The 13,750-nt window shown below is 38.3% G+C and overlaps 1 protein-coding gene across 3 annotated transcripts in view; it reads left to right on the forward strand.

Moving 5' to 3' along the window:
• HEMGN (hemogen) overlaps positions 1–13,745 on the forward strand; it is a 42,736-nt gene extending 28,991 nt beyond the window's left edge. For all 3 annotated transcript variants that reach the window (XM_082468695.1, XM_082468696.1, XM_082468697.1), the window contains 4 exons: positions 4,035–4,160; positions 5,879–5,972; positions 10,171–11,231; positions 13,608–13,745. In XM_082468695.1, coding sequence (XP_082324821.1) covers positions 4,035–4,160; positions 5,879–5,972; positions 10,171–11,230 — 1,280 coding nt within the window. In that variant the 3' untranslated portion in view covers position 11,231; positions 13,608–13,745. The remainder of the gene's footprint in view (positions 1–4,034; positions 4,161–5,878; positions 5,973–10,170; positions 11,232–13,607) is intronic.
• Positions 13,746–13,750: the final 5 nt, after the last annotated feature.

Raw genomic sequence — 13,750 nt, forward strand, 5'->3', positions numbered from 1 at the left:
AACATTTTTTCCTCTTGACTTCCAGAACACTACACTTTCCTCGCTATTCTCTGCCTCACTGGCTGCTCCTTTGCTGTTTTTTCCCTAATCTATTTGCATGTCCAAAACTAAACTCCTGATCATCTCCTGCAAGCCTGCTCCTCCCAGTCTTCTTTGTCTGTTAATGGTACCTCCATCTTTCCAGTTGCTCAGACCAAAACCCTTGTCATAGTCTTTGATTCTTTATCACTCACTGCATATCCAGTCTGTAAGCTACTCCAGAGTCTGACCACTTCTTCATCACTCCCATCACAGTTCAAGCCTTAATCATCTGGATTCTGCAGGATCCTTCTAACTGGTCTCCCTGCTTCCACCTCCTCCCCTGTCCCCATGGTCTGTTCTTTATGTAGGATAATCCTTGAAAAATATGCCAGGGACTTCCTTGGAGGTCCAGTGGTTAAGACTTCATGCTTCCACTGCAGCAGGCGCAGGTTTGATCCCTGGTTGGGGAACTAAGATCCCGCATGCCAAGCAGCATGGCCAAAAATTAAAAAAAAAAAAAAGTCAGATGGCATCAATCCTCTGTTCAAAACCATCCCATGACTATCCATCTCAATCAGAGTAGACACCCCTACAAGGGGCAATAAGCTACCTCTCTGAACCCACCTCCTACCACTTCCTCACCTCAGGCCATTTGCCAGTGCCTCTCTGCCTACAGTGCCCTCCCAGATGGCAGCCTGATTGGCCCCTCACCTCCTTCAGTCCTGAACAACTGTCACCCTGTTTAAAATAGCAACCACCATCAACTTTCCCCCCTTGTTCCTTATCCTATCATTCCATGCTCACTTTTCTTTCTTCTTTTCAAAAAATTAATTAATTTATTTATTTTTGGCTGCATTGGGTCTTCATTGCTGCGTGGTCTTTCTCTAGTTGCGGTGAGTGGGGGCTACTCTTTGTTGTGGTGTGTGGGCTTCTCATTGCGGTGGCTTCTCTTGTTGCGGAGCACGGGCTGTAGGCACGTGGGTTTCAGTAGTTGTGGCACGTGGGCTCAGTAGTTGTGGCTCGCGGGCTCTAGAGCGCAGGCTCAGTAGTTGTGGCGCACGGGCTTAGCTGCTCCGCGGCATGTGGGATCTTCCCGGACCAGGGCTCAAACCCATGTCTCCTGCATTGGCAGGCGGATTCTTAACCACTGTGCCACCAGGGAAATCCTAACTGCTATATCTTCAGCACAGAGGTCAGTGCCAGTGAATGACAGTAGAAAGAGCTCTGGAACAGATGATGGTATTACTAAGTAACAGCAGCATCAGCCCCTCTGAGTGTATAAAGTACTTTCACAGGCTGCACACCCATGAGGCTGGCCCTGCATACAGGAGTGAGGGCGTTTATGGGGACTGCTCTGGCTAAGCCTCCTCCTAGATTATACTGTGGGGATAGAAAGGTGAATCAGGAGTGGTAACCACCCTCAAAGGGTTTGTGGCCTAGAGAGAGGTATCATGTATATATGCAAATAACTCTAGAACAAGGCAGCTTTTGTTAAAAATATCCGGCCTTTAATGCCTAACATCTCACATACTGCTAACGACTCTAGACTTCACTATGGAGGGAAAGGATAATGAACTATGGCTTGTAAATTTACTGACTTGTCCCAGACAAGTTCCTGCTGTGGCCTGCTTATCACACCAGAGACACCTTGCCTGACTTCCAATCTAGTTTGCCCCAAACTCCCTCCACCTGCCCCCTCCACCCAATATTGCTCCCTAATTACTGTTAACTTGAGATCCCATCCTCATATAGTCCCTCCACATTCTGCTCTTAGATATCAGAACATGGGGTGGAAACAGCTTAGGCAGGCTGCAGCAGGGTGTAAAGGGTCTAAATATTATCTCCCTCCAATAAAGATGTGCATATCTCTATGGGCCTACAGTACACAGAACTCAGGGACTAACATCTGTCCACCTTCGTCCACCTTTGTAGTCTGACAGCCTTGGTCAGTACATGGCACAGAGGAGGCATTCAGTAAGGTTTGCTGAATTGTTGAACTGGGTCTTATAAGCTTTAAGGATAATTGTGTTTAAGAAGTAATTCTGCATCTTCTGTAAGTGTCCTAGAAGTATTCTAAAAGGTTATCTTATTTCATTATCATAAGAAATAGCCTGATCAGTAAGAATTAAAACATATCAAATAAAGCGACTAATTTAAAATGCCAGTTTAAATTATAAAACACTCCTGTTTTATAATTTTCAAAGCTACTTTAGTTTGTATTTGAGTTTTTAAAACCCTGTATCTGAAAATCCAAAAATTATCATGAGATAAATTGCAAGTTACACTTTCCATTCCCTATAAGACTTCTCGGAATAGGGATTCCCTGGAGTTATCTGAACTTTTAGGTAGAGATTAACTTACGAGAAAGACTGGGGAACCGAGAAACTTAAAGCTAGAGCTTAGGATCTAGTAATTAAATACCACATTAAGTTTTGGTGGTAAGCCCTTGAGTGCTTGTTATATAGTTCTCAATATTTTTCAGTGTGTTTGAAAAACCTTCTTCTCTCATATGTTCACATCACACATACATTTTCATACCCAGGCAAGATCAAGCATAACAAGATGACCCATCTTATAATCAGTAAGATGTGGTGCCACCAGTAAGTAAGAAAATTTGGGGCAGGTAAATCTTTCCCCTCCTTGGTTCTCAATTTCTCTGTGTATAAAAGAGGGGGAGGGACTAGATGGTTTAGGAGGAGATGCTAATGCCTTAAGAGTCTATGGAAGTAGAGGGCATCTATTCACATTATAAAGGTTTTCTCTTTATAAAGGATTCCCTTCAGGTTTTCTCTGAGTTTCTTTAGTGCATTTAAACTGTGACTTGACTTACCAAAATCTTGTCACTGTATTTTTATTACTAATAACAGCAGCTAACCCTTACTAAGCAGGTTGAATATGCTAGGCACCATGTATTCAATATGACAGGCACATATGAAATGCATTATTTGATTCAGTCATCCCAATAACCTCATGAGGTACATACCAATATTGTCCCATATTGTAGGTAGGTAAACTGGCTCCAAGACTAAGTGGCCTAAGGTGACTGAATTAGGGAATGTGGCAACACTGGAATTCAAACTCTCTTCACTTCAGTATCTGACTCCAGATACAGTGTTAACCCTGTATCTCACAGACCTTTTGCCTGTAATAGGAGGTGGTCAGTGTCCCTTTCCTTGGTGAACAATCCTGATCCTCTGTGCCTCTTTGCCTTCACAAATCGGGTGACCGATTGAAGATGGGTTATTCCCTTGGTTTCAACTTAATTTCTGTGACATAATGTGCTGATATTTTCATTAAGAAATGCTTTTTGACCTTCCCTGGATGAGTCACAGTGGATTTCACTAGTTATCTTGAGTCACTTGTGAATGATCAGGTGAGCAGAAGAGGGTTCAAATTTGCTTTGAATTCCTCATTTAGTTCTTTATGTCTATTATCTACGTCTAACAGCAAGACTTTCCATTACTTTGCATCAGGTTAAGATGAAAAAATGCCACATGCAGGAAAACAATATAAGATTAATTTCGCATCTTCATAATTTTCACATTCATAATATTCACTTTCACAAGAACTGTGTGAGGTGGGCAAGTCAGGAATTATTCACCCACTTTGCAAATGAAGAAGGATAGTCACGAAAAGGGGAAGTGATTTGTTCAAGGACATCGAGCTGGTTAGGTGCTAGACTTGGTGTTCTTCGTATACTATGCCACCTCTGTATGTAAAAAGGAACATCGGACTCAGGCACTTCTTAATAGAGCCAATGACTGCCATACCGGAGGCTGTGACGTACCAGCCTGTGGCTGCAGGGCTGCCTGTATAACTAGCCACTGTGGTGGAGGAGGACATAGCACCAGCTGTGCCCCCTGCTCACACCTGTGCAGTACGATAAAGAAAGTAGAAGTAGCCAGCAGCTGTGGTCCAGCTAGATAAAACTTTTAGGCAGGAAGTCAAGTGACAAGTGAACTCGGATATGTGTGTGTTTTTAACTGTTAGTTACTTTTGACATTTTAAAAAAGGGTTCTTGTGGAAGTCAGACCAAACAGCAGGAAGGTATTGCAGCAAGATGGATTTGGGAAAGGACCAGTCTCACTTGATGCTCCATCAGACACCTGATCCTCATCAAGAAGAGAACCATGTTCCAGGTAATGAAAGAGACCTTAAGAGGTAGTGGCTGTTGGGAAGGATTGGGCTATGATTATTTTCCTCTTTTTACGGCTCTGGCAAAAAAGGTGCATAATTGGATACATTCATATATTAGAATGGAAGAATTGGGGCTATATAACTTTCTGAGGTGCCTTCTAGCACTAAGATTCTAATAAGCCAGAGAAACACAAGGAAATAATAAATAAATTATTAATAATATATATAAATGAAAGATAACGAAAATACCCAATACCAGATAGTTGTGGTAAAACAAATACAACCATATACTTCTTTGGTAGCATAAATATAGTGAAACTTTTGGAAAGGGATCTGGCAATAAGTAGCAAGAACTATAATAGTGTTTATTCTTTTGACTCACTAATCTTAGTTTTTGGATCCATCCTAAAGCAGCATTTTTGCTGCTTTTGCAGAACCCTAGGCCTTGAGGCAGTGATTTAAAACTTTTTAATGCCATGGATCCCTTTGGCATTCTGATGAACCTCTAGACCCCTTCTTAGACTAAGAAGTCTAAATACATAAAATTCAATACATAGGATTATAAAGGAAGCAATTATATTAAGATAAGTTATCAAAATAAAAAACTATGATATAATAATATGTGTGCTTATTTATAGATGCATTAAATAACAAGATCCAGTGGTGGATCTAATTACCACTGTATCAAATCAAATAAATGATATTTTAAGGTATCTGCAATAACTGTAATGTTATATGAAGAAAATCTGTAATTTCTTTTTGTGACAAAATCACACACTGCTAAAGCTACCGTGGTTTGTTACCTACGTTCATAATTGAAGGAAATGGTCATTTAAATTAAAGATTGGTAAAAATAAAAGTATAATTTTCCCCCGTCCAAGTTCACCATTAAGGACTTCTGTCCTAAAAACAAAAGGTGCCATGGTCCAAGGGGCATTTTCTCTTTTAGGGGGTCCTGGTGCAAATTTGAAATCATTCTATAGTCTCTAAGAAGTTCTACATCAAAGACCCAATGTTAACTTTTCACAAACTTGGATGGCAACAGAACCTTTCTTGATAATAACTTTAATATTCCAAAGAACTTGGAGAAACATCATCCAAAGGAAAAATATACAAAAGAAAAAAAGCTGTGTACATGAAATATTTATTATAATTTGATCTACAATGGCAAAAAAAATAACTGGCAAAAACCTAAATGTTCAATACGAGTGGAATGAGTGGATAAATGAGAATACATCAACTTGATTAAGTATCATGTAGCTGCTAAAGTTATAATTATGAGGACGAGATGATGGAATATATTTTTGATGTATCAGGTTAATAAATGATAAAACTGTGGTATGCCATCATTACAACTTTAATATAGGGACTAGATGAATGCAAGGAATAAAATGAAAACAGGTTATAGGATGGCAGAACATGGCTGATTTTTTCTTTTATGTTTGTACAATATGTACACTATTTTGAAAAAATTAATAGGTTGGTAGCACACTTATGTACAAATACTGACCTTTTCATTTAAAAAATGTTGACCGAATGTTTGCTCCCAGGCATTCTTCAGAGGCACAAGAATAAATAAGATATAGTTCTTGTCCTCAAAAGGCTAGGAGAAAAACTTACACACCCAATAAAGGGATTCTACCATTTTTCTATAGGACTCTTTTCCTGTTAATGCCACAATTCATCACTATCTCCCATAACTTTCATTTTGATCCTACAGAAGTCATTGGAACTTGGAGTTTAAGAAACAGAGAGCAACTCAGAAAAAGAAAAGCTGAAGCACAAGAAAAGCAAACTTCACAATGGCAATTTGGGTATGGTATTGCTGCAAGGGGAAAGGAACTGATATTTATCTAGCATATGCTACTTGTCAAGTGGTGCTGAGCACTTTTACACACTATATTTCATCTTTCCAAAAATCCCATAAATTGGGAGCTGTTATCCTTATTTTACAAAAAAAAGAAAAAAAGAAAAAAAAAAGGAAACCAAGTCTCTGAAGGTTAAATCTCTTGCCTAAAGTCACCCATCTAGTAAAGTGATGGGAACAGAATCTTATTTATGGTCTCTTTTAATTACAGTACCAGGTGATCAAATTATGTATATTGTAGAGAGGCCTGGTGTTCAACCACCCTAGTAATATAACCATAGAAGCATCTGTTGGGAGCGGGAGACACCATTGAGAAGACCCCCAAGCTTGTTCTCCAAGCTTTCTATTAGTGAAATTCTTCTTGAATGAGTGTAATTAACTCTCCATGGAGTAAACCAAAGCACTGTCTGTAAATGAGTGATGGAAGAGTTTGAGAGTTCCTAACTGTCCAAAGTCAGCTGTATGTAATCTCAGGAAGGGAGTACATGAACATGACTATAAATTAGGCAGCATCTAACTGCACCATTTAGAATATAACTGTGAAAACAGAGGTATTGCCTGCTTGGAAACAGAAAAGGGGAGCCCAAGGAGCCAAAGTACAGCATCCATCTGAGCCAGGGTTTCTCAACGCTGGTGTTATTAATGCTGTGGGTAGGAGACTTCTTCGTGTGGGAGGCTGTCCTGTGCATTGAAGATGTTTAGCAGCATCACTGGCCTCTAGAAATCCACAGGACTCTCCCCTCCCCATCGTGACAACCAAAAATGTCTCCAGACCTTGTTAAATGTCTCCTGGGGTCAGGGGCGAGGAGGTAAAATGCTCCCAGTTGAGAACCACTGATCTAAGCACTCTTCTTCTTTAAAATTTTTTTGATTAAGATTTAGGTGTGTATTTCTTCTTTTACTGTAAAAATGTTTCCTTCAATGGCAAAAATAACATAGGTATACATTTTTCACAGGGCCGGGCTCTGCTTTGTGAAAAAAAACCCCAAAAAACATAGGTATACATTTTTCTAGGCATCATTTTTTAAAAAAACTTACAGTACAGATGTTTTAAGTACCTATTCCCACTGTGGACTGAGTATCGTCTGTTCTGCAGCAACACATGTTTCTACAACACCAGTTAGCTCACATATGATTGGTAAATAGGAGAATGATGTCAGTATAATGTGGAAGTTGTGTTAGTTCATAATATTTCCTACTCAAAAGAAGCCAGAATAGTGGGAATAGAGTTAAAACCTTCACAGGAAAGGAAAAAGCCTTCAGCTTGGCTGCTGTATAGACAGGATCCTTTTCAGCCTGCATCCGGGGCTTCTTCCCCAGAGAAGGACATTGGTAGCTTTGCAAAGATCTCCACATATAGCAGGTTGCACTTCCTCCTGTGCTCAACTTAGCCGCAGCCCTGCTGGCTCAGAGCATTCTTATTTGCATGATCTCAGCACTGAAAGCCTGCATTTACACTGTTGCTTTTGTGCATTTTTACCATCCCCGAGGCAGCCTCCAGCCATAGTAAGCTGCCTGTCTGGACTATCCAAGTTATCTCTCCCCTGTCCCAATTACTGTTTATGCTAGTGTTAAAAAGTTGCATAGGATTTGAGTCATTTGCCCCAACTTTATTTTTTCCCCATAAGCACTGTCACTTTTAGTGCATGATTTTGCAGAAAGTGAGGTTTTTCAGGAATGCATATATGTTATAGCAGAAACTTCTGTACTCAAGTCCTCTGGCAGGTGACTCTGTTGAAGAACACCCAATTAGTTCCCCTAATTCCTTACTCACCAAGCAATCTTCTGATCATTACTTGCCTTCCCAAGTACTTGCTACAGAGAGAGTGTATTCGTTTGTTAGCCCAAGCATTGTGACTTTGCATTTCTCACTGTTCATTTAAAAATTGGTCTTGAGGTTTACGTATCAATCTCTTTGAGCTGGTTGATGAGCTCTGACCCTAGAAATGGAGCTGGTTTCAGTATACTCATAGAATTGGGCTTCTGTGCTCATTGGTTTGGGGTGGGGGGCAAGGCTGAAGAAGTCACTGGAGTAGGTGGAACCTTGGTGAGCCTCTTGGCAGCTGGCCGGCCTTGCTGTTGTGACACATATCTATACTACTGAGGGCTGTCCTTACTACAACATTCTACACAGTGAAACCGTAGTTCCAGAGAGAAGCGGTAGAGTGTAATAGTTAAGAGCCCGGCTGCTAAAGCCAGATGGCTAGATGACTAGATTTGAAGAGTGGCTCCCTCACTTCTTAGCCATTTCACCTTGGACAAGTTATTCAACCTCTCTGTGCTTCAGTTTTCTCATCTGCAAAATGGAGATAATAATAGTATCTACCTCATAAGTTGATGTGAAGACTATATGAGATAACAGAATAAGTAAATTACTTAAACAGTGCCTGGCATATAGGAAGCACCATATATATATATATATATATATATATATATATATATATATATATATATATATATATATATATTTCCGATATTAATATAAGAGTACTAGTTTCTATCTGGATGATTCATTCATATAAGTTATTACATGCAATTCTTAGAACAACCACATGAGGTTGGGCAGATACTATTTACTCCATTTTACCTGTGAAGAAACCAAGGCATAGAGAGTTTAAGTGACTTGCCCATGATCACATAGCTGATAAGTGACAGAGTACAGATTAAATTTTAGACCACACAGATATATTTGTATCTTTTGGGAAACTACCAGGAAGAACATGGAACATTACTCAGATTTCCCTCATATAGAGATCTACATAACAAATTATTTAGGATTTAATTTCTAGGATAATAATGTTGCCTGAAGAATTCACATACATCATCTTTTTAAAATCTGACAATAAGGACTTTATAATTTATCTTGTTACCTTGCTTACTTGGAATTAAACTTCCAAATGCTGAGGTACCATATCATTTTTACCTTCTATATTATTTTTAATATTTATTTTAAACTGTACTATTACAATATGTACCTTTTTTATATTGACTTCAAACTGGTTTTGATGAGACAACCTTTAAAAAAATTTAATTATGGAAAATTTCAAACACACAAAAGTAGAATAGGGTATACATTTTTTAAGTGTACAAGGAACTGCGAGCACTGCATAGGTGTAAAAAACACTGGTCTTATCTCCAAAGACTGTCTTGTTTACTAAAAGAAATAGGGTTTCTCCAGAAATAACTACAGGATGAGGCAGCCTATGTTCTTTACCTTAAGCATAATCCTCATAATAAATCCTATAGGAGTGGTAAGCAGGGAGAGCATTTCAGCCCTGTGGTCTGTTGGAGAAGGCTCCACGGGGCAGGTAGCATAAAACAGAATTTCAATAGGTTTAGAAAAATGATGAAATGCTTATTTATAGTATCTTTTTCTTCCCCCAAGTCTGTCTATATTAGCCATCTGTATTTGGTTATATTTGCAGTACCTAACAATTTGTCATTGGTTGCAATACCCATGCATATCCTTTCATCTTCTAGATCTTTAGCTATTGGTTCAGAGTAGGTATAATATGACCACTCATGCCTTTCCACCAAGCTGCTTTACCTCAAGGAAGTGTTTTTGCAGCTTTGGAGCTTTGGACCCAGCTTTGGCCACTTAGCCTGCTTTACACAAGACACTGTATTAGATAAGCAAGCCATATACATCATTCACCTGCAGGCTGCGCAGATGAGGAGCAGGCCTGCATTGCAGATCTAGGAACACAATCATATCAGTTTACCCAGGGTATAGAGAAATGAATTCACATAGACTAAACCCAAAGAGACTAGTATATAAACAAGAATGCCAGTCTATTAATTTATAACATCAACGATACATTTTCCATAACCAAACTTTAAGTATATGCTCTCAAACGCGTACACATACACACACACACACACAAACGCTACACTCACCAAGAAGGTTCCTGTTGAGCAAGGCATCAAAGACAAAAAGTCCTGAGGATCATTTCCTCTCCTGACAATTGAGAGCATCTAGAACTGCTTCTTCATTTTACAAACAAGGAGACTGAGGCCCAGAGAGAGATTAAGTGACTTGTTCAAGGTCGTGCAACAAGGCAGTGGGAGTCCTGGGACTGTTATTACCAAATGTATATTTGAATTCTGCAGCCCTGTTGCTGACACTAATTCTGATTTCTCTATAGAGAGAAAAAACACAAGCGGCAGAGAACAGGAAAAAGAAGTGAAAGAGGCAGAAAGAGACAACAAAATACAGAAACGAAGGTGGAGCCTCTGTCACAATTAGAAAAGGAAATGATGGAGAAAGCACCAGCACCTACAGAGAAAGAAACTGAACCACCCAGGAGTGTGACCGAAGCTCTCCTTCCGGTAGCCTCCACGCAAAGAGTTGTGCCCAAGAAACATTTTTCTGAAATAGGTCAAGAAAGCATTATCCATCAGGAAAATTCTTCTGAATACCAAGAAACAGCAGTACAAAACCACCCTTCTAAAATACGCCAAGATATGGCTGAATCTGAAGATCTCTCTCCTAAAATGTGCCAAGAAATAGCTGTATTTCAAGACCATCCTTCCAAAATGTGCCATGATATGGCTCAACCTGAAGACCTCTGTCTTAAAATGTGCCAAGAAACTGCTGCAGCCAAAGCCCTTTCTTCTAAAACATCTGAAGATATAGCTGACCTGGAAGGATGCCCTCTTGAAGCATACCCCAAACCAGATGTGCCTAAAGGCTACACTCTTGAAACATACCAAAAAAGAGCTGAACCTGAGGAACACAATTCTGAACTAGGTCATGGAATAGCTGAGACTGAAAACTTTGTTCCTAAAACACAAGAAATAGCTGTGCCTAAAGAGCTTTCTATAAAAACATACCAAGAAACAGTTGAAACTGAACACTTTTCTCATAAAACATATAAAGAAATTGCTGTGTCTAAAGCCCCCTCTCATAAAACAATCCAAGAAACACCTGCTCCTGAAAAATATTCACCTGAAATATACCAAGAAACACCTGGGTCTGAAGAATATTCACCTGAAATATACCAAGAAACAGCTGGGCCTGAAGACTATGCACCTGAAATATACCAAGAAACACCTGGGCCTGAAGACCTCTCTACTAAGACATATAAAGATAAGGATGTGCCTGAAGAATGCTTTCCAGAACTGTACCAAGAAAGAGGTGGGCCCCAAGACCAGGATCCTAAAGCACACCAGGAAGATGCTAAGGATGTTTATATTTTTCCTTGAGGTAGGGTTTTTTTATTGGGGTCAAGCTAGTGACATGCCACTTATTTGTGTTCCCTGTTCATAATCAGAGCACCAGATAGGTTTATCTCCCTTGGAGCGGTGATTTATTGCTTTCTTTGACAATCCTGGGTTATCCCAGTTATCTCAATGGGTATCATCAATGTCTTTGGCTAGTTTCAAGTGAAAAATGTTTTTCATTCAACCAATATCTGTTTGGTATATTACCATATAATTAAAAGAAAATCATTGAAACTATAAGTGTGTATAGTGGGTACTTGTACATACTATCCATTTTGGGAAGCTTTAGCCAGTGAAGAAAAATGAACCCCATATAGAGTGAATTATGTGCAAAATATTTTAAAGGACAATTACATTTAGATTAACAAGAAAACTTGGTGAATAAAGGTTTTTCTAGAAAATTAAAATTTCCTGGCAAACTAAAGGTAAGTAAACTCATGGTACAAGCTACCGAGGGAGATACAAAGACATAAAATATGATCCTGGTAATAGGGAGCTCGTTCTTGTAGGACTTACCAGGCTTACCCCAAACCCTTTCTATTTAAATATTTGCTCCTGAAAAGCTTTCTCCTCTGCATAGCATTTAAGAAATAATGTGACCTTTCTTCAGTTTGACTTGTTTCAGGGACATAACTGAGAGCCTTGATTCTCTTTGTGCACTACTGTACACACTATAAGAAATGGGCTGTCTAGCAGACAATAGCTATCCCCAGGGAACTGTGTTCTAAAGAAATCCCTTTGGTAGCTTATTTTCTCTTTCTCCTAAAATAGGAGTGCAACAAAAACCTGGGGTTACTGTATTCCAAGTAATACAGGTTTTGAGGAAATACCTTTTAAAAAATTACAGTAAAAGCAGACACATGAAGCACTACTTGTACTGACAGGAGTCCCCTGATGGAGAAGCAGCTCTAATCAACACAGTGCCCAATTCTAAGAGTTTCATTTTAAACCCAGCAAGGTTAAGATGGGCAATTAATTAATGCTTATTTTGTTCTGGGCTTTGTCTTACCAAACAAGTGGCAATATCTACCTTTTTGCTAATTGTGAAATTGTCATAGTAATAAATTATAAATGTTTATTATAATAAATTAAAGCAATATATAAGTGACTGTAGAGTAAAAGTCCCCTATAATACCATCTCCTATCTCTGATCCCCAAGGTTAAGTTTTTGTTTTGTTTTAACAAATGAGATGGTATCAATCCAATACATTCCATTTTATAACCTGCTTTTTTTTCACATACAATATATATTGTGGCCATCTTAATGACATCTTTTGTAACAATTGTACAGTATTATACGTACAATAATTTATTCAACCAATCCCTATAATGATGAACACTTAGATTACTGCCAGGTTTTACTATTACAGCAATGTTCAATGAACATCATTGGAAGTAACATTTATTTAACTAACATTTATTTGGCACTTTCTATCTGCCAGACACTGTATTAAACATTTCATGTGAATCACTTTATTCAGTGTTAAAAACCCTAGTGGATGAATAATATTATCCTCATTTTATAGATAAGGAAACTAAGGCACTGGAAGCTTAAGTTGGTCTGATTACTTCCTTTGGACAAATCCCTAGAAGTTGAATTGCTGGGCCAAAGGGTACCAGCATTTAAAGTCTGGATACATTCTGTCAGACTAGCCTCCAAAAATGTTGTAGCAATACACAGAAACCAAGAATTTATGTAAGTGCCTGTTGCCCATGCCCTTGACAACACTGCATATGATTGTTTTAAAAATCTATGCCTATTATGCTAGGTTAAAAAAAACCAAACTAATTGTTTTAATTCCCACTTTTTTATGACTAATGCTGCTAGGCATATTTTTATGATTATTATGAATTCAGTATTTTTCTTTTGAGAATTGCCTGTTTGAATCCTTGTTCCATTTTATATTTGGGATATCTACCTTTTTGATTGATTTTAAAAATCTCTTTAAATAATAGTTATTAAATCTTTACCTACATATAAGTTGCAAATATTTTTCTAGTTGTTTGTGGTTTGACTTTTTTTGTAGTAGTTTGGCATTCTATATGACAAAATTTTAATGTTAGTTTTTAGTTATTCAAACCTGTCACGATTTTAATTCTTAATGATTCAAACCTGTCAGTCTTTTCCCTTATGGCTTCTGGTCTGTGGTCTGCTTAGAAAGGCCTTTATAATCTCAAGATTAAAGGAATATTCTATTGTTTCTACAACATTTACTGTATCTTAATGTTTAAATCTTTAATTCATCTGAGATTTTTTTTTGTGCAAAGTGTGAGGTAGAGTTTTTTTTCTCCAAGTGGATAGCCAATCATCCCAATACCATTTATTAAATGTATTTTCGTATTTTATTTTATTTTACAGAAATGAAGGAAAAACCCAAAGCAGAAGAACCAGAGATACCAGCAATTCCAAATGTTCCTCAAGAGATTCACCCAGAAGATGAAATTTGTAGTTCTTTTGTTTTAACCATGTTCAACTATCATAGTTGTCCAAAAAAATTCACA

Source organism: Balaenoptera physalus (genome assembly GCF_965194825.1).
Source record: "Balaenoptera physalus genome assembly, chromosome: 7".
In the NCBI taxonomy this organism is placed as follows: Eukaryota; Metazoa; Chordata; class Mammalia; order Artiodactyla; family Balaenopteridae; genus Balaenoptera; species Balaenoptera physalus.